This window comes from Rissa tridactyla, chromosome W (assembly GCF_028500815.1).
Source record: "Rissa tridactyla isolate bRisTri1 chromosome W, bRisTri1.patW.cur.20221130, whole genome shotgun sequence".
Lineage (NCBI taxonomy): Eukaryota > Metazoa > Chordata > Aves > Charadriiformes > Laridae > Rissa > Rissa tridactyla.
This window is the reverse complement of record NC_071496.1, coordinates 19020644-19046992: the sequence shown is the minus strand read 5'-3', so window position 1 is coordinate 19046992 and position 26349 is coordinate 19020644. Positions and strand designations below refer to the sequence as shown.

The following is a 26349-nucleotide window of genomic DNA, read 5'->3' as shown; positions in this document are numbered from 1 at the left end:
CATCCTCCTTCAACCCACCCTTTAGATACTTGTAAATATTAATATATGGTCCCCCCTCAGCCTTCTCTTAGCCAGGCTAAAGAGTTCCAGCTCTTTCAGCCTTTCCTCATAAGAAAGATGCTCCAGTCCCTCAATCATCTTAGTTGCCCTACGCTGGACTCTCTCCAGTAGTTCCCTGTCTCTCTTGAACTGGGGAGCCCAAAACTGGATGCAGTATTCCAGTTGTGGCCTCACCAGTGCAGAGTAGAGGGGGAGAATGACCTCCTTCGACCTGCTGGCCACACTCTTCCCTATGCAGCCCAGAATTCCGTTGGCCTTCTTGGCGACAAGGGCACATTGCTGGCTCATGGATAATTTACTGTCTACCAAGACCCCCAGATCCTTTTCTTCAGAGCTGCTTCCCAGCAGGTCCACCCCTAACCTGTACTGGTGCCTGACATTCTTGCTCCCCAGGTGCAGGACCCTACACTTGTCCTTGTTGAACCTCATTAGGTTCTTCTCTGCCCAGCTCTCCAGCCTGTCTAGGTCACGCTGGATGGCAGCATGGCCCTCTGGGGTGTCAGCCACCCCATCCAGTTTGGTATCATCAGTGAACTTGCTGAGGATACACTCTGTCCCCTCGTCCAGGTCGTTGATGAATACGTTAAACAATACTGGTCCAAGTATTGACCCCTGGGGGACACCACTGGTTACAGGCCTTGAACTCGACCCTGCTCCATTAATCACAACCCTCTGAGTCCTGTCACACAGCCAGCTCTCAATCCACCTCACTGTCCCCTCGACTAGTCCACACTTCTTCAGTTTCCTAAGGAGGATGTTATGAGAGACAGTGTCAAAAGCCTTGCTAAGGTCAAGGTAGATGACATCTGCTGCTCTGCCCTCATCTAGCCAACCAGTTATAACATCATAGAAGGCTATGAGATTGGTCAAGCATGATTTACCCTTGGTAAATCCATGTTGACCACTTCCAATGACTTCCTGTTCCTCAACGTGCTTGGATATGACATCCAGAACGAGTCGCTCCATTACCTTCCCAGGGACAGAGGTGAGACTAACCGGTCTATAGTTCCCTGGGTCCTCCTTCCTGCCCTTTTTGAAGACTAGAGTGATATTGGCCTTCCTCCAGTCCTCAGGCACCTCTCCTGTCCTCCATGACCTTTCAAAGATGATGGAGAGTGGCCCAGCAATAACATCTGCCAGCTCTCTCAGCACTCGCGGGTGCATCTCGTCAGGGCCCATGGACTTATGAATGTCCAGTTTGGCCAAGTGGTCTCTAACCTGATCTTCCTCTACTGGGGAAAACTCTTCCTCTCTCCAGACCTTCTCCCTTGCCTCCAGGGTATGGGATTCGTGAGAGGCAGCTTTAGCAGTGAAGACCGAAGAAAAGAAGGCATTCAGTAGCTCTGCCTTCTCTGTGTCTTCCACCACTAGGGCGCCCATCTCATTCATCAGTGGGCCTACATTTTCCCTAGTCTTCCTTTTTCTATTGATATACTGAAAGAAACTCTTCTTATTGTCTTTAACTGTGGTGGCCAAGATGAGTTCAGATTGAGCTTTGGCCCTTCTAATTTTCGCCCTGCATAGCTTCACTACATCATGGTATTTTTCATAAGTAACCAACCCCCTTTTCCAAAGATCATAAACTTTCTTTTTTTTCCTGAGGTCCATCCAAAGCTCTCTATTTAGCCAGGCTGGTCTTCTTCCCTGTCTGCTCGTTTTTTGGGACTTGGGGATGGCCTTCTCCTGAGCTTTTAAGAGTTCCTCCTTGAAGTAAGACCAGCCTTCCTGGGCACCTTTGCCCTTCAGGACTGTCCCCCAGGGACACTCTCAACCACGCTCCTAAGCAGGCCAAAGTTTTCCCTTCAGAAATCTAAGGTGGCAGTTCTGCTGGCTCCCCGCCTTGCTTCACCAAGAATCGAAAATTCTGTCATTTCATGGTCACTCTGCCCAAGACAACCTCCAATCATTACATCCCCCACAAGACCTTCTCTGTTAACAAACAGTAGGTCCAGTAGGGCACTTCCCCTAGTTGGTTCCTTCACCAGCTGTGTTAGGAAGTTGTCTTCCACACACTCCAGGAACCTCCGGGACTGTTCCCTCTCTGCTGTGTTATATTTCCAGCAGACATCTGGGAAGTTGAAGTCCCCCACAAGAACAAGGGCAACACAATGTAGTGGAAGAATCATGTTGGACAGGAATAGAATAAAGCTATTTGTTTTCTAAAAGAAAAGAAAGTCCCAGAAATTGTGACAATAACTCTGACTATGAACTAGAAGTTTCTGATAATTGCCAGTCCAGAATATCTGTAGATAATTGGTGTATTCTCTTTGATGAGAAATACATATAGTGGCAGATTTTATTAAGGCTTATGCTTGGGTATTTGGGTATCTGAATTCTTATAAAGCTAATTTGCAGATAAATAGTAATCTGTTCTTGAAAATCCCTGGTGTTCACAGAATTTAGGTTTGGATTCTATAATTCTATGCTTGCCTTTCTACTAATTCTATGCTTGCTTTTCTACTCATTGGATTGGACCATCCTTGTTTTCTGAGGAGACTGTATTATATTGTATTTATGCACTAATTGAAATATAATCTGAAATATTTTTCCAGTTTTGTGCTGTATATTGAGTGAACTCATTTTAGTAGTGTAATTTACCAGCATAAACTCTTTGGATAATACTGTAATAATTAAAGAAGGAGAAGGAAGACTTATTTAAAAACTGTCTACAGGGGGAATAAGTGGTTTTAAATGTACAAATGGTTTTCCATTGCTTTTGTGTTTTTCCCATTTAATGTGGCTAATTATATGCCTTCTTTTATTGTACATCCCATTGTCTCTCTCACTTTCAATGCTTTTGCTATTCTAGCTCTGCAGCTAAACTACAGTTAGATTGTAAATTTATTTTTAATGCTGTCATTATAGAATTAATCAAAAGATGTATTAATATGTGGGGGAAGAATGGGAATGGGTATGGTTGTCTTTACACATTTGTATTAGGAGTAATATTACTGTATAATTAGTGGTATATAATTCTTTTTCTTTTAAGTGTATTATTCTGAAGCCGTCTGATTTTTTTTCTTTTTTTAAGGATGGATCTTGCTGTCTGTGTAAACTTCCAATTTTCATTTACTTTGAGAGCTCTGAATATTCAAAGAATGCTCTGACAGGCTGTAGGGGTGATATGCTGTCCAATGAAACTAATGGCAGAAAACCTACTGAATGATTGAGATTTTACTCCGTGGTTGCAGAGAGCAGAATTTTTTTTTCTAATTCACATTCAGAGCGTGCACAGGTCTTTCTCAAATACTTGGAGGAAGAAACCTTGAGGCCATTCTTAGGATTTTATCCTGGGATTTTTTTTCTTTTATTGAAAACATTGATTGTTCAGTAATTTTTACTGTTTGCAATGTAGCTTACTGATAAATCCACTTCTCTTATTTTATGAGCAAGGAGGAAGGTAAATTGGACTTGGAAAGTGGGATCCTGCAGTATATGTGCAAGCAAAATGTCTCCCCAACTTCACTGGGGAGGTTTGCCTTCATGGGGACTTCAGGATGAGGCCTTTAAGTAGAAAATATTCCTTAGCCATGACTGAACTAGATATTACTGTTGAACTTAAGGAAATCTATCAGAATTTTTCTGATCAGTGTTTTTTACTGTCCTGTCTTGAGTCATTTTCTAATGACATCTATTATCAGATTGAAATGGCGATTGAGACACTGCAAAAGTCTGATGGTCTTTCTACTCACAGAAGCTCTCTTCTCAACAGCCATGTAAGTTGTCTCTTTCATGAAAGCTAATCTCCTGCTTGTTCTGCATGTTTAGTCTGCCTCTAAATGTTTGTTTTAATTTATTGCTACTTTTTGCTTTTGATCTTTCCATTTTAGTTGCTTGTAATCTACATCTTCCGTCACTATATTTTGTCAGGTTAAGTGTCATGACATATTGTAGAGTGAATTTCTTTTCTAGGTTCTGTATTGTGTTAACACAGCTTAACGTATTTGCCTGTTCTGCAGGTCCTAATGTAAATGTAAAAATAATAATAAAATAATTCTTAAGTAGTCTGGGTTTGACATTTTAAAATACTTTTCTATAATTTGTGTACCCAATATAATAATTTAGGAGCAGGAGAAGGGGGGAAAAAAGCAGCACGCACTTTGAAAAAAAATATTCTTTATATTTCTTTTTAAATATTTCTATTATTCTGAATAAATTTATTATAAGAATTCTGAAGATACATTTGATGACATAAAAGAAATAAAACAATCTGTTAGTCTCTAATATGTTTTATTCTTCTGCCTCTTGCTTTGTTCTGTCTTTGCAAATCCTGTAGTTAGGAATTTTCCATAAGAGAAAGCTGAAGATGTTTGCATAAAAAGATGGTTGCAAATATAGTGGTAAAGCCATTAAATATAACTTTTAGATAAAGGAGAAAGGCTCAAAGTTTAATATTCAGTTTGTTTTTAAACAGTGCTAGTCTTTCTTGAAATGTTATGTAAACAACATGTTTTTTCTTCAGTTGGTATAAATAGTTTTGCATTTTTTTAATACTGCTAAATTTCTTTACATACTGCATCCTTTTTGCTTCTCAGCCTTGCTAACCAACACAAATTTGCATATTTTTCAGATTCTTGTATTCCTTCACTACAGAAATGTAAATACTGATTGTGATATGAATTGTATGAGTATATTGGGTAGAGGCTATACACTTGTTTTCATTTGACACCCCCACCACCAAGAATGTGGTAATATGGAGGGGAAAACCAAAACTGTTTTGTCAAAGTTTATCATCATGGTAGAAAAAGACAGCAGGAGCCAGTACAATTTCTTGGAGGAGAATTTACTTTTATTAGAAAATACTAAAATTTAGTGAGGGAAAATGAATTCTGTAAAATGTGAAGAAGGACTTTTAGATCATGGTTTTAAAATAATTGTTTCAATGTTAAGACAACCTAGAAATATGCTAAAATTACGTTAACAATGTAATTAAATGGATAATTTTTTTGCAAAATGCCAAAAATCTATATTAAAACTTAGATATACAAAGAATTGCTAAGTCTGCCTTGAATATGACAAGGAAGTCCAGAATCTTCACACTGAAAACAATAAGAATTAAAGGACAAGCTTTTCTACATTAGAAAACTGTATTCCCCTATTTCCTGTGTCATGCACTAGTTAAAAGATCATGGAACAGATCCTCCTGGAAGATATGTCGAAACATATGGAAGACAGGGAGGTGATTAGAGACAGCCAACATGGCTTCAGCAAGGGCAAATCATGCCTGACTAATCTAGTGGCGTTCTACAATGGAGTGACTGCATCGGTGGACAAGGGAAGAGCTACGGATGTCATCTACCTGGACTTCTGTAAGGCCTTTGACACAGTCCCCCACACCATTCTTGGTGCTAAATTGGAGAGATATGGGTTTGATGGAGGGACCGTTAGATGGATAAGGAACTGGCTGGATGGCCACGTCCAAAGAGTTACAGTCAATGGCTCAATGTCCAAATGGAGATCAATAATGAGTGGTATCTCTCAAGGGTCCGTACTAGGACCAATACTATTTAATATCTTCATCAATGACATAGATAATGAGATAGACTGGGGATGAATGGATTGAGAGCAGCCCTGAGGAGAAGGCCTTGGGGATACTGGTGGACGAAAAATTGGACATGAGCTGGCAATGTGCACTCGCAGCCCAGAAAGCCAATCGCATCCTGGGCTGCATACAAGGAAGCATGGCCAGCAGGTCAATTCTGACCCTCTATTCCGCTCTCGTGAGACCCCACCTGGAGTACTGCATCCAGCTCTGGGGCATCCAGTTCTGTTAGAGTGGATCCAGAGGAGGGCCACAAAAATGATCAGAGGGCTGGAGCACCTCTCCTATCAAGACAGGCTGAGAGAGTTGGGGTTGTTCAGCCTGGAGAAGAGAAGGCTCCGGGGAGACCTTATTGTGGACTTTCAATACTTAAAGGGGGCTTATGAGAAAGAGGGAGAGAGACTTTTTACTAGGGCCTGTAGTGACAGGACAAGGGATAACAGTTTAAAACTGTAAGAGAGTAGATTTAAATTGGACATAAGGAAGAAAGTTCTTTACGATGAGAGTGGTGAGACACTGGAACAAGTCTCTCAGAGAAGTTGTGGATGCCTAATCTACGTCCAGAAAATCCCCATGAGACTAAGGTCAGTCACACTTTTACTATTTACATTCTGGCCTCATCTGCTCATGTTGCTTATTTCTCTCTAGCTTTCAGCCATTAGCTTTTGGTGTGTTAAAACATTTAAATTAAATTGTGTTAAAAAACTTAAATTTAAAAAGCCCTGTAGCACCTAGTGTTTTCTTTCTAGTTTTGCCTTTTAATATATTTATTCAGTAGATCACATACCGATATTAACTATCAGCATGTTATATTTAGTGTATTAATTACAAACAATTTTTTTCTGAAATAACTCTTTGTGGTGGGTTGGCCTAGCCACCAGGTGCCCACCAAGCCACTCTCACTCCCACTCCTCAACAGTCTGTTTTGCCAGTGACGGTAATTGATGAGTGATCTCTATGGCCTTATCTCAACCCACAAGCTTTTTGTCATATTTTTCTCACCCCGTGTTGTTGATGGAAGGGGAGAGTTAAAGCAGCTTGGTGGGCACCTGGAGGCCAGACAAGGTCAGCCCACCACACTTGCACAGGCAAAACAGACTTGACTTGGGGAAATTAATTTAATTTATTGCCAATTAAACAGCGTACGATAATGAGAAATAAGAACAAATCTAAAAACAACTTCCCACCAGCCCTCCCTTCTTCCCAGGCTCAACTTCATAGAATCATAGAATGTGATGGGTTGGAAGGGACCTTTAAAGGTCGTCTAGTCCAACCCCCCTGCAGTAAGCAGGGACATCTTCAACTACATCAGGTTGCTCAGAGCCTCATCAAGCCTGGCCTTGAATGTCTCCAGGGATGGGGCCTCCACCACCTCTCTGGGCAACCTGTTCCAGTGCCTCACCACCCTCATTGTAAAGAACTTCTTCCTAATGTCCAATCTAAACCTACCCTGCTCTAGTTTAAAACCATTGCCCCTCGTCCTATCGCTACATACCCCTGCAAACAGCCCCTCCCCAGCTTTCCTGTAGGCCCCCTTCAGGTACTGGAAGGCCTCTATAAAGTCTCCCCGGAGCCTTCTCTTCTCCAGGCTGAACAACCCCATCTCTCTCAGCCTGTCTTCATAGGAGAGGTGCTCCAGCCCTTTGATCATCTTCGTGGCCCTCCTCTGGACCTGCTCCAACAGGTCCATGTCCTTCTTGTGCTGATGACTTCGCTCATGACTCTTTTACCTCCACGCCCCGAGCGGCACAGGCAATAGGGAATGGAGGTTGCTGTCAGTTCATAACGCTTTGTCTCTGCCGCTTCTTCCTCCTCACACTCTTCCCCTGCTCCAGTGTGGGGTCCCACCCATGGGAGACAGTCCTTCACAACCTTCGCCAACGTGGGTCCTTCTCACGGGCTGCAGTTCTTCAAGAACTACTCCAGCATGGGTCTTTCCTTTTCCACGGGGTGCAGTCCTTAAGGAATGGACTGTTCCAGCGTGGGTCCCCCACAAGGTCACAGGTCCTTCCAGAAAACCTTCTTCTCCCCGGGCTGCAGCTTCCTTCAGGGCACACCCACCTGCTCCAGCATGGGGTCCTTCACAGGCTGCAATGTGGATATCCGCTCCACTGTGGACCTCCATGGGCTGCAGGGGTACAACCTGCGCCACCATGGTCTTCACCCCAGGCTGCAGGGGAATCTCTGCTCTGGTGCCTGGAGCACCTCCTCTCCCTCCTTCTTCACTGACCTTGGTGTCTGCTGGGCTGGTTCTCTCACATAATTCTCACTCCTCTCTCCTAGCTGCCGTTGTGCAGCGTTTTTTTTTTCACCCTTTCTTAAATGTGTTATCACAGAGGCACTAGCAACGTTGCTGATTGGCTCAGCTTTGGCCAATGGCAGGCCTGTCCCGGAACCATCTGGAACTGGCTCTGCCTGACATGGGGGCAGCTTCTGGTGTCTCCTCTCAGAAGCCATCCCCTGCACCCCCCCACGTCCACCAAAACCTTGCCACGTAAACCCGATACACTCTTATGGAAAACTCTGATGCAATTGATTTAATAATTTTCAGCAGAGAAATATAACAGAAATCAAGTTGAAATGTTGGAATTAAAATACATTTGAGTGTATTGTTCTCATTATTAAAAATTGGCCAAAGGAACACAATGACTTTTTTGTTTCTGAGGTATTCAAAATTTGGTATTTGAGATGCCTCTGAATCCCTGAGGTGAATTTCTGTCTGTTCCTTTTCTTTTTTTCTGTGAAAACGTGTAAAGTAGGTCAAACATGCCTAGCCACTGACTGCTATCATAACAGTCTAATTCTCCATGACATGGTGTTAGCACTTTTCTAGAGGAGTGGATTCCTGTGTGCCTAATTAAATAGACAGTTTATTCTAAAAGTGGCAGTTCATCTCTTGCCAACTCTGTCTTGTCATATTTTTTTCTGAATTTTTAAAAATAATTATCTGAACTTTCTGGTTTGTTTCTCAGTCCTGATTTCCTGATGGGACTAACTCTTGTTGAAGTGTATGGCTCTTGCTATGTGTTTTTTTTAGAAGTTCGATGGAGCGTGCCTGTTCTAGAAATCCTAAGCAAGCTTGACAAGGTTTTGAGGAGATTTTTGAGTCTGTACCATATCTGGCAGATCAACTACAGGGCAGCTCAGTGGTTTAGAATCTCAAGCATATGAGAAAGGTGAGGTATACAAACTACTGCTTGATTTATAAAAAGGGGTTGAATCCAAGAGAAAGAGTAGTATTGATAATTTGACCAGCCATTTGAAACATCCAGCAAGGAAGATGAAAACAGACAGCGAACTGGCATTTGAGAACTTAGGGAGGAGGAAGACATCTGATATAAACTCCAAACATTTTGAATTTTTACCAAGTCGTGGCTGTTATGTATGCTTCTGCTCCATATGTTGGCCCCGTATGTTGTTTTCTGATCATAAGAAAGATTTATATTCATCAGTCAATATGCATACCCTGTGCACATGCAGACTACTGGAGATAACTGTGATGTGCTTATTTTATAATGAAATGTAATGGATGCTCATAGCATCTGAAATACCCTCACATCAAACATAAGAAAACAAAAAAAAATAATTAGGACCCCCGTTCATTTCTCCCAGCTTTCCTATCTGATTAGGGACAGAAAAGAAGTCCTTAGCCTAATTAAACATTCCAGCTGGGAAAAGTGTGAATTTTGGAGGCCATTATTTTCTTGAACTTGTCTGTCTCCTCTTTAATTATTATAAATATATTAGTTACAGTATTTTGTTTTGGAAGGTAAACAGTAATAAAACATTATGAAAAGTGATACAGTAGCGGAGACCACAACTATGTCTAACTCTGTCTGTGGCTTCCCAGAAATGTCTATATTTTCATTAGATGACTGGTGTTCTTACTGAAGTGGCCAGCACTGTTCCAGTAATTCATTATTTTCTCTCTTGTTCTCCCTTGAATATGAGCTACCTCCTGCTGTTTGTGCATCTAGTCCAATACAAACACTTTTAAAGCTTTTCTGAGTTCTTTTAAAGTTGGCATATATAAAATATCAGACATATTTTACATCTTTTTATGTTTTTGTTTGTGTATATGTACAAAACTTCTTTTTTCCCCAAAATCTTAAAACAATTGCGTTTTTTTTCTGTCTTTCAATTACTTTTTCATTCTCTTGAGCAAAATTCCATATAACCTAGTAAAAGCTCTACTACAGTTGCTTAGTCTGTGAGGACTTTCAAGAGAATCTTTCACATTCTTCTGGGTGTAAAAGTTGGACCTGTGAGTTCTCTTTATACGGTCACTGATGCTTCATTTTCAAGTCTCTGCTTCTAGGCAAGTTTGTCTGTCCAATTCAGCCCTCTGGCATGAGTACCTCTTCAGAGGACAGTAGCATTTGTATGAATGCACTGTTTTGAAATATAAGTGGAAAGCACTCTGGAGTTCTCATCCATTTACCATATAACACTTGATTATTATAGTGATGCATACAGACCTTGTTTTAAGGTTGTCGATGAGAAAGTAACAATTGTTACAAGGAAGAGCTACAACAGCAAACACGGTTATCACTAGTACCCAAGGCTTAATTAGCTGTGCTGAATTTAAATTTTCTAATATACACTTGATGAATAAGTAATTTCTTCACAATGATGAAGAATTTCTTCACTTGATGAAAACTTCTTTAGTATTTCACTTGGTTTAAAGCCTACAATGGCAACATTTTTGAAGCAGATAAAGTTAAAAGGTGCTAAAGATATAGCAGATAAAAATAAAAGGAAGCAGATAAAGTTAAAAATAGGTGCCTGTGTAGATAGAGACAGGGACTTCTTTTGGACATGAGGCAGCAAATGTCTCAAACTTTAAGATATCACCAAAAGCAGCCTGTTTTACTGTCAGTAAAGAGGGGTTTAGAAATGCAAACAAATATAGATAATGAATTGGAGGATGTCCATGTTAATTTCAGTACCTCGGAGCTTAAACTTCTGAGGAATTTTTTTTCCTGATGTCCTGACCTCCCCAGAACAACTTAAGTATTGTGTGTCAATTACTTGAATCATGAAGAAAGTAATATTTCTTTGCCATTGACTTTTAGGAAGGCATTTTTTCAAAGTGAATTTGGGATTGTTAGGTGTTGTTCTATATATATACCATAAAGGCATCTGAGACATTAATGTATATGTTCATCTGATAAAATATTAATGGACAATAAGATTTTAACAGGAACAATTACTAAGATTACATAAAGACTGAACGTTGTAGGATTTAGTCGACATGTACAATAATCACAGTTTTGAATTTATTATCCACAGAAAAGTTATACCCTTCTTAACCATTAATGACTATGGCAGATAATAAATGAGCATTTTAGGTGGCAAACTGAGTGAACTGATGGAGAAGTCTAAAATCACAATTCCCATAATTATCATGCTGTAATTTCCCTGTACACTGATAATTATATGCATTAGTAATTAGTAATGCAGATATGTTTAACATGGTTTGGTTGGAGTTGCTGTCGGAATGATAACTTTTTTCAGTTATCAATCAAAACATCTTCATAAATGATGCCTTTCCATATTGAATTAGTCTTTTAAAAAGAAGAAATGTATGACTGATCACACATTCAAACAGATGGATGTGGGGTTATTTTTGTCATTTAGCACTCTGGTTGTAAATATGCCTGTAACTTGACTGCTTGTCCTTAGAAATGTAAGGAATGCAATTAATTCATCTCTATATGTGTAGAATATAATTTAAAATGTTACATTTGTTTTCATAATTTTTCCCAAAATGTCAAGGCTACAATTTAAAAAAAAAAAAACAAACCACACACTATTCAGGATAATCCCTATTTAATTTGGGATATATGCTTAAATGCTACTCTGAATAAAGGTGAACTTAAGTTCATGCTCATTTTTTTCCAGAACCAAAGTCTAAGTTCCTGGCCCTAACTTTGAACTTAAAAGCTTGAAAGAACAGATTCTGCACGTGAATAACTTGCCATTAACGTAGGTGGCACTTCCCGCGCATGCAGGGGCCTGTTTCACATAGAACGTTTTGAAAGACTGAGGACCCAAGCCTACCGGAAGCTTGAGATTTTTAAAAATAAAATACATTGGAATGAGAGAGAACCCAGAAGTAGGTGGAAGTTTTCAAAATGAGCAAGACAAATGATTCACTGTCTGGAAAATCTGTCTTCAAGTTAAGCCTATTTTATTTACACGCTAGAGAAGGTTAAGAGATGCTTTGTCTACGGTTAGGCGCCTGCATGAGAAAAAGTTTTCTGATAGTAAAGAGATATTTCAGTAGCAGGTAAAGCTCAAAATGCAACTCATCAAAATTTAGACAAGGAATAATGTACAAAATGTTTAATAATGAAAATAATTACCATTGGAACAGGTTACACTAGAATACGGTGAATACTTATCACTTTAAATATAGATCAGATGTCTTTCTGAAAGACCTGCTCTAGTTCAGTAATACTTCATGAGATTGATGAAATAATTAATGGTGAATTTTAGTGGTAACGAACACTTCTTGACCTACATTATTTAAAAAATAAGACAAGCTGATCACAAGAATCATTAAGATCTCTGGTTTTAAAATCTATGGATCTGTGGCCATGGCTATATTGTCTTCAGTGGCAGTATTGGTGACATACATTCACATATATTCCCCAATGCCTCCCTAGTTGCAGCCTATTGAAGAGAGGGAGAAACGAACTGAAGTGAATGAGGGCATTCTCTAGGATTTGCATCAATCTTTTGGGTTTCTAAGACCCACCTCTTGGACTCCACCTCTTCAAGTGAGATTTGTCTTGCAGACATCATTTGTACCATTTCCTCTGGCCAGCGCTATTTTTATTGTCAACAATGATCTCGTGCCTTTGTTCTTATCTTACTAATATCTAGTTTTTTCTTTCCCCTTTTGGGGGAAATTCCAGTATTCCACCCCCTTGGCATACACTTGTTGAACTATTTGCCCTAAGTACCCTCTATTAAATAGGGCTGTTGATTAAATTGCCTGGTTCTAAGAAAAATATAACATCTGGGCTGGTAGCAGATGCTTGACTTACCATCCATTGCAGGCATTCAGTGATGCCCTAATTTAATAAAATCAATCAGGTATACCCAAGGAGATTTCTCCAAACCATCTTGCCTGCACGCATGTTATTCCAATGTAAAAGGTGGCTCGATTCTGGCTCTGAAAAGAAGGTACTACTAGATAACCATACAGGTTCTGGAGCCTTTCTCCTCCTTTCCCCCCCTCCCTTTCTTTTAAATCGTTTTGTTTTCATTAGACTGCACTATAGTCCCTCTAGGTTAACTCTGAATTTCTCACAGCTGCTCTTAAAGCTTTTGAAATACCAAGAATAATAAAAAAAAATAAATTAGCTTAAGTAACAGTGAAAACAAGTAATATCGTATATAACTTGAAAAGCTTTTAGAATATTAAAATTAAGTTTTAGAGGCTTTTGCTGTCTCTGAAGAACAAGGGAGAATGCATGATGGCCATAGTTTATACCATAGATGTTCTGACTTGGTTGCTGTTAAGTGTTCAAAATGTTGGTGCCATTTGATTTTTAGGAAGTTTCTTAACTGTTTTGAGGTATTTTCAAAACTACTGAAAGAAAAATCACAGAATCACAGAATTGTAGGGGTTGGAAGGGACCTTCAGAAATCATCTAGTCCAGCCCCCCTACCAAAGCAGGTTCACCTAGAGCATATCCACTATGTTCGATAGCTAATAAAAGATTATAACTCATTACAGGGTAACGATCCAAGTCATTATGAACATGAATTGAAGAATGACATAAGGTTCCTGAGTTAAGTGAAAAGTTTAAGATTAACTGTTTAATGAGGCCCAAATGTTTAACAGTTGGAAAGAATTGAGTTAAATTACTACTGTTCCTTTGACTTTTTTAATCCTTTCACAAATCCCTTCACAAATTGTAATTCTGTTTTAGTTTCATTACTTCTTCATCATAACACTGTATGTATTGTTGTCCAATTTAAAATTTCACTCTGCTGTACTAACTGCATGTCTTAAAATACAAATGAGCTCAGAATTTCAAGCTTCAGCCAGTGTTTCAGAGAATTTAAAATCAATACAAAACATTTATAGGACTCTTGTATATAGGACCATCTTGGCTGATGTTTTTTGGGGTCATGTTTACAGTTTTATAATATACACAGTATACAAAATGAATGGCATCTAAATAAAAATCCAGCTTTGACTGTAGGATTTAAAAAGTTACAACAATTTTATAAATTACAGAATCACATAATGGTAGAGGTTGGAAGGGACCTCTAGAGATCATCTAGTCCAACCCCCCTGCCAGAGCAGGGTCACCTAGAGCAGGCTGGACAGGAATGCATCCAGGCGGGTTTTGAATATCTTCAGAGAAGGAGACTCCGCAACCTCTCTGGGCTCTGTGCTCTGTGCTCTGTTCCTGTGCTCTGTTACCCTCAAAGTAAAGAAGTTCCTCCTCATGTTGAGATGGAATTTCCTGTGTTCCAGCTTGTGCTTGTTGCCCCTTGTCCTGTCGCTGGGCACCACTGAAAAGAGTCTGGCCCCATCCTCCTGACACCCACCCTTTAGATATTTATAAGCATTGATGAGATCCCCTCTCAGCCATCTCTTCTCCAGGCTAAGCAGACCTAGGTCTCTCAGCCTTTCTTCATAAGAGAGGTGCTCCATTCTCTTGATCATCTTTGTAGCCCTCTGCTGGACTCTCTCCAGTAGTTCCCTGTCCTTCTTGAACTGGGGGGCCCAGAACTGGACGCAGTACTCCAGATGTGGCCTCACCAGGGCAGAGTAGAGGGGGAGAATGACCTCCCTTGACCTGCTGGCCACGCTCTTCTTAATGCACCCCAGGATGCCATTAGCCTTCCTGGACACAAGGGCACACTGCAGGCTCATGGTCAACTTGTTGTCCACCAGGACTCCAAGGTCCCTCTCTGCAGAGCTGCTTTGCAGCAGGTCAGCCCCCAACCTGTACTGGCGCATGGGGGGGTTATTCCTCCCCAGGTGCAGCACCCTACACTTGCCCTTGTTGAATTTCATTAGGTTCCTCTCCGCCCAACTTTCTAGCCTGTCTAGGTCTCGCTGTATGGCAGCACAGCCTTCTGGTGTGTCAGCTACTCCTCCCAGTTTTGTGTCATCAGCAAACTTGCTGAGGGTACACTCTGTCCCCTCATCCAGGTCGCTGATGAATATGTTGAACAAGACTGGACCCAGTACTGACCCCTGGGGAACACCGCTAGTTACAGGCCTCCAACTAGACTCTGCGCCACTGATCACAACCCTCTGAGCTCTGCCATTCAGCCAGTTCTCAATCCACCTCACTGTCTGCTCATCTAACCCACACTTCCCCAGCTTACCTGTGAGAATGCTATGGAGACAGTGTCAAAAGCCTTGCTGAAGTCAAGGTAGACAACATCGACTGCTCTCCCCCCATCCACGCAGCCAGTCATGCCATCGTAGAAGGCTATCAGATTGGTCAAGCATGATTTCCCCTTGGTGAATCCATGCTGACCACTCCCGATGACCTTCTTTTCTTCTACATGCTTAGAGATGACATCCAGGATGAACTGGTAGGATCTATTGTTGATTATGTGAAAAAAACCCTACCTCCATGCATCTTGCTGTAATACTTGTTCTTTCCTAGCCTCAGTCATTTTGGAAGATATTAATTGAACCCAAATCAAACTTACTGGATATTTTCCCTGTTTTTAAAACTTTTATTGAATTATGACTCACATAAGGACAGTAAATATTGTTTTAGTCCTATCTTCTTCCTTTAGCTGGCCTTTTGTTGCCTAAGTTAATACCTGTTCATTTTAACAATTTTTTCATTGTCCTCTATTCAATTTTCTTTCCTGATTTCTTTCTGCAATGCTCAGAAGTGTAATTCTGCAATTATTTTACACCTAATAATTATGTCTCCATGGTGGAAATACTGGAGTCTGTTTAGCAGAGCATTTAGCTATAAAGTTAAGTCGCAGGACCTTTAAGTAATAAGACTGACACCAATATTCCTTAAAGGGACACAGTCAAGGCTGGAAGCCAAACTTCTTTTAAAACTTGGCAACAGTTTTAGGCTAGAGATTACCTTGAACAAGACACCTCCTCTTATCCCTCATTAGATATTCTAGTCCAATTCACTTTCCATTCATAAGGGATGTTCAACTGCAAGGAAAAGGACCAGGGGTCTGAGGTCAGCACAAAGTTGTTGAAAGATCATACCTTCTTTATGTTTCTAAATGCTTCATTCCCCAGATACAGGCGGGCAAAAAGGGAACAAAATCAGGTTTTAATCCCTTTAACTAAGTTTCTAACTGTCCTGGTTTGAGTGACAAAGGACTAATTTCTCTTCTAATGCAGGGGAAAACTACACTTTTAGAAGACTAGTGTCTGAATTTGTGAAAATATTTACTTTATAGCCAGCTAGGCTATAAAGACCTGTTCAAGGTCTCAGTGTTTTCGAGCCTTGCCAGGTGCGGGGATGAGGAGGAGCGAGACCCGGGCACTTGACCCAAGCTGGACAACAGGATTATTTCATACTATGAATGTCACATTCAATATAAATTAAAAAGGTTGCTGCGTGGTTTCTCTCCCTTGATGTCAGCGGTCCAGAGAACTCCTTGCCCCGGTGATGGGCCCCTGAGGCCTTCCCTTCCTCCTGAAGCCATAGTGCTCACAGTGTCTGACATTTACTGTCCACTGCTGGGAGTGCACAGCTTCCTACTGATATAATTGGCTGAGTATAATCCTTGTATATTTTATATTGGTATTGGGATCAATATTGGTTCTTTATTATTATTGTTAATTATTTAGTCTTATCCTATTAAATCCATTTATATTTCAACCCTCGTGTTTCCTTGCTTTCCCCGATTCCCCTTTCCAGGTGGGGAGGGGTCATCAGGTGATAGAATAATTGTCTAAACAACAATAAATTGTTATGGATTTTTCTCAAACCATAACAGTGTAACAGGTTCTTTTTAGAGAGATTCCAACGTACAAACAAGAGCTCACACAAAGAAAAATAGTTAACTCAGCTTTATTGTAAAGCCTTGCTAAGCAGTTCCCAAATGTCCCAAATGTTACTTAGGAGAGTCTTACCAACCCAGAGATCGTAGCAGCACCGCCGAGCAACAGGATGTTGAGGAGCCACATCGGTATGGTGAAGGGAGGTGGGCACAGTGCCTTCCGGGTGTCCCCTGTAGCTTCAAAGTGCGCTCATGTCTCTCTCTCTCTCTCTCCACCCCGCCCCCGTATATCCTGCACCAGATTGAGTGGAAAAGTACAGGCTAGAGTCGCTGCACGCGTGGCCAGTGCATGCAGCAAGCCCCACCAGACTCATGATCCGGCTTTGCTAACAATGGCTTCCTGATATGTGACCACACTGTTGCCTTTTTTGAAGGTCAGGTTCTCATGGTTGTGCACATAGTTGAGCAACAACAATACTGAGTTCCCTTTTTTCTCAGCATGTATACTGGGCTAGGTTCCACTGGTAATTTTCCATCGTGTCTCACGTGGACCATCCTCTATTATCCCTTACACAAATAGACAGATAGCACAAAGAGATCTGCCAGCTTTTAGATTACAAATCCATGTTCAAAAAGCTGGAGAGGCAAGAAGCATCCTTTCATCTCAGGAAAAAACCTTCTGTATAAGAGGGCAGCTTCCATGGGAACTGACCTTTCAATTACATCTGCTCAGTAGAAAAGTCTTTCAGCCATTCGTGCTAGAGTCACTAGAACTGAAATATCTTCACCCTTGAGCAAAAATCCTTATTTTATACTTATCTTGGGTTTTACTTTCCATTGTTGGCTAATGCCAAGCTGTGGTTGAAAGAATATCTGTCAAATACAGGTCATTAGTAAAATGCACTTAAATGAATCATAATAAATAATAATTCATCTGTAAAAAAGTCTAATGCTGTATTTATAAGTTAATTGGGAAATAATTTTGTTTGTTTGTCAATCATTTTTTCTTTGTGAGTTAAAACAGAAATAGCTCATATTCCATAATCTAATTAATATAGATTAAGTGGAAAGGTTGAACGATATAATTAAGATATACTTAGGTGATTAGGGAAATGGTTTTATTAATACACTCAAGTAAAGGTAAAAGTTTACAATAATATTTTCCTAGGCTTTATTTCAGAATTGTAAATGCTCAAGATAAAATACATTTGTGAATATTAAGACTTTTTAAATAATGTGTTTATATCTACAACTTGATATAAGGATTTTTATGTTGTTATGTTTATTTAAAGTGCAACATTATCTGCATCTATCTTGGAACCAGTTAGATCTTGCTTTTCCTGCATCTTTACGTAGAGCTCTTGTTTAGAAACTTAAGCATGATAGTTCTGGCGATGTTTTCTGTAAGAAAGTAAATATGAAATTAGTCTTTGAAAGGTCTGAAGTAAATCTTTTCCTAATTTTTTTTTTTTTTTGCATTTTTCATGTATTGTGCTTGGTAAATTGCTCACAAGTGACTTAAACAGAACTGTATGTCCAATATATTCATTATAATCTAAATTTTACTAGTAGTTCTGCAATAAAGAAGGGTCAGAGTAAAAACATATTTCATGAGTAATGGACATTAAAATATTGATATTCATGTTCTTTAAATGAATTGCTTTGGTGGACTAAATTGAAATGGATTATACAACTGCATGAGGCTAAAGCATATTGGTATAAAATTTTGTTCCAAATGCCAAAAACAAATCCATGGCGTGGGGATTTATTGGATGCTCAAACTAAGACCAGAGTTTTGGTAAGCTTTGTGAACCTGGAAAATTTGGATGTTCATGCTGATTTGTTTTGGTATAAGAAGTAAGTAATTCTTAAGTAATTAAGTAGTAAATGCAAGCAGAAAACAAAATTTGGGAATTATTCAAGCTGAAATTAAAGGGAAATTCCAAGGATATGAAACCATGGGGGTAGGGGGGTATAAGCAAGGTAAAATGTTAGCATCCCCAAAAAACTGAAACCACAGAATTTACATATGACCACTATAAAAATATTTCCATTTTATTCTGTTGTTCTCGTATACTGTTAAATGTCATTAAAGTGACCGTTTTACTTGGGTTTTTTGTGTATGTCAGTTAATATTTGTTCTATGCCAAGGTACAATGATGTATTAGAAACTATTTCCCTACATGCTTCCAAAATTGCTCATCAAAAGTCTACGTTACATTACACGGAAAAAAAAAAATACTAATTCTGTTCCTCTTTGAAGTCAAAGGCAAACAGGCTACAACAGAAAGGGATTGGGCCCATAATATTTTATAGATGTAACAGTTATTTTTCATGTCATCTAGATTGCTTGTTACCTTATATTTGACAGTTTCTTCTTTGTATTTGGAAGAAAATAAACTGGGGGTTTTTTATTTATATTTTTTTAATTTCAGTCGAAGAGAAATAGTATAACATTCCAGAATTAAAAATGTTTTAACTTACTCCTTTTAGTTTTTTCCTGCAATTAATATAAATTACATCAATTATTTTATTTCCTTAGAGTTCCAACGATTTGTCTCCAAAGCATAAATAACTTCATAAAATGTTAATGTATGGTACTGAATCTGAAATATTTTTTTAGAAGTGGAGCTATCTGAGGACACAAGTGCAATGAGTTTTGTTATTTCCTTGTAATTCTAAAAGATACTAAGGCAGCATGTCATATCTAGCATTGAAAGAGATTTAAAGAGATTATATTTGCTTGAAGAACAAAGTCACTGTATTAAACAGGCCTTAAGAGTGGTCTAAAAATTATCAGAGGTCTGTGTTGTATGATTAAGATTTTTTTAAATGGAGTAATACTGAATTTACATATGTTCACTCTTTCATATTTGATATAGCTCCAATGGCTTTTAGACAACTATGAAACTGCAGAAGGAGTGAGTCTCCCCAGAAGTACTCTTTACAACCATTACTTACGTCATTGTCAGGAGCACAAGTTAGATCCAGTCAATGCTGCCTCCTTTGGAAAACTCATACGGTCAATCTTCATGGGATTGCGGACCAGAAGACTGGGAACCAGGTTTGCATTAATAAAATCTTAAAGTATAATAGAAAATGTCAATAATAATTGTGAATGTGAAGCTTGTATGTTAAAAACAAGCAAGCAAACAAGCAAATAATAAATATGTAAAACCTTACTGTTAAGGGAGTTGCCAAATCCAGTGGACTTCAGGACCCAGGGGACTCCTGGTCTGCTATAGCCAGATTCTGTGTACTCTTAAGACCCAGATATCTTCTATCTCAGTCCAATGGATGCAGCTACTGCTGTTCCCATTTGCAGGTCCAGCTAGTAGTGAGACTGAACATGTATCCTAAAGATGCAGATAAACACACACGACACTAACACAGCTAACCACACAAGCTAACACAGCGCAATGCCTTTACCAGCACCCACATAGACACCAATAGCACTCACATAAACATGAACGCAGGTAGCCCAATTCTGTTCTTCCTCTCCAGCTGATCAGGACTGAATTTGACTAGTGAAACATACACAGACCCTCACTCACTCAAAAGCATACCCCATTTATGGAATTGTTTTATTCACCATGACTGCATAAGTCATTTATTTGGTTTTTACTTTCCTTATTCTATTTAAATGAAGTCCAACAGTAAAGTGCTGGAAAACATAGTTTAAGTGAACTGATTTCCAGAAGCTGGTGGAGTTATATCAGCTTTATACTAGAGTGAGAGGAAAGTCAAGTCTAACTTTTATGTACTGTTTTCCAGTCAAGGCAAATTGTGAAGCGAGTATGATGTATATGCATAAAACTAATGTTATTTTTTTCTTTCATAAAGGGGGAACTCCAAATACCATTATTATGGGATTCGTGTCAAACCAGATTCTCCCCTTAATCGGCTACAAGAGGACATGCAATATATGGCTATGAGACAGCAACCCATGCAGCAGAAACAGAGGTATGGTGTTAAATGAAACTACTTTTTCATATTTCTAGCTCTCGGAGAATTACCTGTCCTCAATTATGTGTCAAAGTTGAACCTCTAATGAAAATTGTTTAACTTCTCTTGTGAAAAATAAAAGTTTGTCAGATCTGCAGTTGATATCACTGGAGTCTGATATCAGCAGACATGAGAGTGCACATGCCTAAAACCTCATAAATTTAAAAAAAGTTGTAATAAAAGTAAAATATGATGCAATTCTTCTGAACAGACACTTCTTGGCAGTCTTGGGTTATTTTCCCACAAACTGGAAAAAAAAAGTAATAGGAGCTTTGAATTTCAAATTCTGTTGTTCATTTTCATTACTTTAAGCAGCCCATATATAAAATGATAGAAGAGCTTGTGATTAGGTTCAGCTTTGTGTTGATTTCCTTCTCCTGGCAAGAACCGATGTATCGAAACCCTGGACTTGAGGAGAGAAGACTTGGGCCTTTTCTAGGCTCTGCTTGGAATAATCCCATGGGAGACAGTACTACAGGGCAAAGGGGTCCAAAAGAGCTGGTTGATTTTTCAAGGATCACCTCCTCAAAGCTAAAGAATGGTCCATCCCGACATCCAGGAAGTCAAGCAAAGGTGGCAGTAGCCCTGCATGGATGAACAAGGAGCTCCTGACAAAGCTCAAACATAAAAAGAAAGTATGCAAGAGGTGGAAGCAGGGTCAGGGAACCCAGGAGGAATACAGAGAGACTGTCTGAGTGTTCAGGGATGGTGTTAGGAAATCCAAAGCCCACCTATGAAGAACAAGATGATTGAGAGTTGTCAGCATGGATTTACAAAAGAGAAATCATGCTTGACCAATCCAATAACCTTCTACAATGAGGTAACTGGCTCACTGGATGAGGGGAGAGCAATGGATATTGTCTATATTGACTTTAGCAAGGCTTTCAACACTGTCTTCCTGTCAGGAAGCAGTGAGGGCTGGCTTCTCCCTAAGGGATGGGGAGTTGGGAGTCGAGCACCATGATACACACAGCAGGGGCCTCACCAGCCTGGGCCCAGTCCCGCAGTTTACAAGTGAGGTGAGCAGGGCAGACTTGGAGATGGTAGTCAGATTCAACCAAGAGTCCAGATCATCAGACAAATTTGTGGTGATGAGGCAGGTTCAAGGTCAAACCAGAAAGCCAATCCATGGGTTGGGGTCCAGATCAATGGGATCCATACGAGCCACAGGCATGGCTGTGGCTGAGATAGAGATCAGTACTCCTACAACATAAAGATCTTATCAATGTGTATAAATACCTGATGGGAGGGTATATTGAAGATGGAGCCAGAATCTTCTCAGCAGTGCCCAGTGACAGGACAATGGGCAATGGGCATAAATTGAAAAACAGGAAATGTCATTTGGTTGGAAGGCACCTCTGGAGATTGTCTAGTCCAACCCTCCCAGCTCAAAGCAGTATCAACTAGAGCAGGTTGCCAAAGACCATGGGTTTTGAATATCTCTGAAGATGGAGACTCCACAACCTTCCTGGCCAAACTGTTTCAGTGTTCAATCATCCCTAGAATAAAAAAAAAAAAAAAGCGCATTTTCTTATGTTTAAGTGGAATTTCCTATATTTCAGTTTGTACCCATTGCCTTTTGTCCTTTCACTGGATACTAATGAAAATAGTGTGGACCTGCTTTATTTATTCCATCCCAACAGTATCTATATAAAGTAATTTTGAAGATCTTTGTTCATCCCCTAAATCAGTTGAGGTGTGCAAAGATTTCAGTAAAATAAATTTCTGAATCTCAGGCATTCTAAATAGATGAAATGTGGAGAGCAGGGAGCTAGATCGTGTGATATTTACAAGGTAAAAAGTTAGTACTGTCTCTTTTCTGTGCAAAATCAGATATGCCAATACACTTTTTAGAAAAGAGGTGTTTATCCAACAGAAAAATTAGAAATTTTCATTGAAAAAAATGGGGACTCATGAACCAACTGTTATTATGTAATGTTTTGTGTAAAAACTGCCAACTCTGAAGTTTTTGACTTAAAATTTTTTGATGGAAAACTAGACATTTTAAAAGCAAGAGTAGATGTTTTCATAATATTTTTATCACATTGGAATATGCTTATCATAATAGTAATTTTTAAAAAAAGTTTAAATATATATATAAACCACCATTATTTCTTATTCTAGCATTTTTAATACAATTTTTCTGTTCTCTAGTATGCAGAAATCTTTACTTTTACTTTTTATTTCTGTTGATATCCTTATTTTGCAGTTTTTAGGATACAGTTTGGTCAGACTTTCCCCTGAAATGTGTATGGGGGGAAAGATTGAAAATATTCATATATTTGCTTGTTTACTTTTATGCAAATCAAGATTCTCATGTATGTACTAGTGTCACAGATAGAGTGATGTGCTTCACTTGTATGAGAGAAGCAGTAATATATTTATTGATATAAAACAATTTAACAAAGTTTGATAGTAAATGCGACAGTGGTTTAACAAGATTTGTTGGCAAGGTACACTTGGTTATTTACTGCATAGAGGTCAGGGTCAGACAAACTGTCAGGGAGACCCTCCCATTGAGTCATGAGGTTCAGTAAGGACCCCCTTGCTTTCTAAACTCCTTCTCAGAGAGGAGTCTAGGTGTGTCTGGATCCAATACTAGTCCCAGACTTGGTCAATGGTTTGTGACTAAAGGTTTATATGCACACAATCAATCCTTTATATCACTTAGCTAAGATTTCAAAGTTTAGCATGCTATTAGTCACTTACCGAGGATCTGTTGTGGCAAGGAATCTCTTAATCTTGAGGAGTAACCTTGAGCAGCGTCCCTACCCAAGGGGAGATCCTGGTGTGCAGCTGGCTGTCGTTCAGGAGAGCTCAACAGGCCCTGGACTGTCCACTATTTATAGAGTAAGATAATTGACCTATAGTCATATTTGCATAGCAGTGAGACATCTAGGCCCCTGTTCCAGACAGCCTTTGGCTACTATGTTGCCATCCATCCCCCAAAGTCTAGCATAAGTTGGGTGCAGCCATCACAACCCCCACTGTTGTTTATGGCTTAAGTGGAGGGAGGAGAAGGGCACACCGCCACAACTAGACCTCAGAAGTTAGGGTTTGGAGGTTGGGGGAGAGGATGAAAAAGCCACGTGTAAGAAAAACAAACAAACAAACAAAAGCATGCATTAAGCTGCATTGCATTTTTTTTAAACACTCTGTATTTCCGAACTAAGACTTTTGCCACAGTTATGAAGCATGCTTAGTATATATTTGAGAAATTTGGTATATATTTGTATAAAATTTATCTTACAGTATTCAGAACTCTAGCATCTTTTAACATGAGATAAAGAACTTAATACTATAGTTTGAATCATTAGGACCAATCTTTCTTATTTTTCAGTTTAATTAATGTTTCTAATTTTATTTAAAAACTAAAAAAAATGTTTTAACAGCTGTGCAATAATTCTCTTATAAGAAGACATTCAGGGCAAAGAGAATCTAAGAATCACAAATGTTTCCTTCTGCCTTCTGATTATTTAAATTGGGAAATGTTATTTATCTTTTGTCCTTTAGAATCAGCTGTCAGCTGTGTTAGCTTTTTCTGTTCAGTTATATCAATTTTACCCCCCCCCATCAATGACATCTAATTGGATAGACACTTCTAGTTCTTGACTTCTTGACAAACAGTGCAGGCTGAATTTATGCTACAGATCACTTTTCTTCATTCTTTCTTAATTTGAAAGGTCATGAAACTTTCCTACTTATGTCACATTGTGTTGGGTATATGTAGCAAGGTTTTGGTAGTGGATAAGGGGCTGCCTTGTGCCGGACACAGCTGGTTCCACAATGGACCCCATGCAAGCCAAAGCTGAGCCAATCAACGAAGTTGGTGGTGCCTCTGTGAAAACATACTTAAGACGGGGCAAAAAACACCAGACATGCAGAGGAGGAAGGGGGAAAAAAGAGTGAGAACCAGCAGTACAAACACCAAGGTCAGAGAAGAAGGAGGGGGAGGAGTTTCTCCATGGTGCCAGAACAGGTATTCACATAGCAGCTTGTGGAACAGACCATGCTGGAGCAGTTGGATATTTTGTTGTTGTGGTTTGGGCCCTCAAACCAGGACATTTATGAAGGAACCACAGCCTGTGGAGAACCCATGCCGGAACAGAGTGTGAGAAGGAAGGAGTGGCAGAGAGATACTGTTATGTACTGACCATAACACCCTCCCACCTGGCTCCTTGAGCTGCTCATTGCCTCACTGAAGGGACTGCATGTAACCTGTGGCAATAACAAGGCAGGGAGGAGTCTGGAATGAAGGCATGAAGATGATTCTGGGAAAGGAGGGAGGGTGTTTTAATATTTGTGGTTTTGTTTCCTGCTACCCAAATTAGAAATTACATTTTTATTTTAATTGGTGATAAATTAACTTAATTTTACCCAAGTTGATTCTGTCTTGCCCACAATGGCAACTGGTAAGCAATCTCCTGTCATTATCTTGACCCATGAGCTTTCTTGCTCCTGTTCTTCCTGTTTTCTCCACCTGACCCACTGGGGGGGAGGGGGGGAGTGGCTGTGTGGGAGTTTCACTGTTAGCCAAGGCTAACCCACCACAAACGTGAATATATCCAAAGACCTGGTAGAGGTATGCTTGTGTTCAGTGTTTGACATGGGCCTGAATTCAGGGTCTGAGATTTCAGACATGAATTTCAGTTGAGTGGCAACAATCATTGAGCTAAGTCAAAGGTGGTGCTGCTAGTTGCTGAGTCCCAGTTGTGGTCGACATGAGCTATGGGAGTGCTACTTCTCTGTTCCTATTAGAAAAAAAAATAGTAAACATAAACTACAGATGACTGTTGCTAACAGTCCCATCTCCCAGCTGAGAAAGTAGCTTGGAGACAACAGACAGATCAAGAGATATAAAGCACCTTTGTACTGGAATAGAAGAGAAGAAATGCACAGGTAGGGACTTGTGTCACCTATGTAGGTAACAGCCCTGCCTTTCAACTGGAGCTGTACAGCTCAGACTTCCAAATGGAAGGCTGGTTTGCTTTTGACATACTGCTGCTAGATGGTTTATGGAAAGGAAATGCCAGGATGTTTAAATAATTGAATTCACAGAATCACAAAATCACAGAATGGTTGAGGTTGGAAGGGACCTCTGGAGGTCATCTTGTCCAACCCACCCCTGTTCAAGCAGGACCACCTAGAGTCAGTTGACCAGGACTGTCCAGACAGCTTTTAAATATCTCCAAGGAGGGAGAGTACACCACCTCCCTGGGAAACTTGCTCCAGTGCTCAGTCACTCTCACACTGAAAAAGTGTTTCCTGATGTTCAGATGGAACCTCCTGTGTTTCAGGTTGTGCCCATTGCCTCTTCTGCTTTCACTGAACACCACTGAAAAGAGCCTGGCTCCATCTTCTTTGCATCTTCCCTTCAGGTATTCATATACATTCATGAGATTCCCACTGAGCCTTCTCTTCACCAGGCTAAACAGTGCCAGCTCTCTCAGCCTTTCCTCATAGGAGAGATGCTTCAGTCCCTTAATCATCTTCATTGCCCTTTGCTGGACTCTCTCCAGTATGTCTATGTCTCTCTTGTACTGGGGAGCCCAGAACTGGACACAGTATACCAGGTGTGGCCTCACCAGTGCTGAGCAGACGGGAAGGATCATGCCTCTCCAACTGTTGGCAATGCTTTGCCCAATGCAGCCAAGGATACCATTGGCCGCCTTTGCTGCAAGGGCACACTGCTGGCTCATGTTCAACTTGCTGTCTGTGAGGACGCCCAGGTCCCTTTTCTGGAAGCAGCACAACCCTCTGGAGTATCAGCC

General features: G+C 39.9%; 1 protein-coding gene across 1 annotated transcript in view; it reads left to right on the top strand.

Annotated features, from left to right (window-relative positions):
* Positions 1-26349, top strand: part of LOC128901971 (transcription factor RFX3-like) — a 225794-nt gene that overhangs the window by 145732 nt on the left and 53713 nt on the right. Inside the window, exons 5-7 of the mRNA XM_054184188.1 lie at positions 3702-3776; positions 19456-19637; positions 20417-20536. Of these exons, the coding sequence (XP_054040163.1) occupies positions 3702-3776; positions 19456-19637; positions 20417-20536 (377 nt within the window). The remainder of the gene's footprint in view (positions 1-3701; positions 3777-19455; positions 19638-20416; positions 20537-26349) is intronic.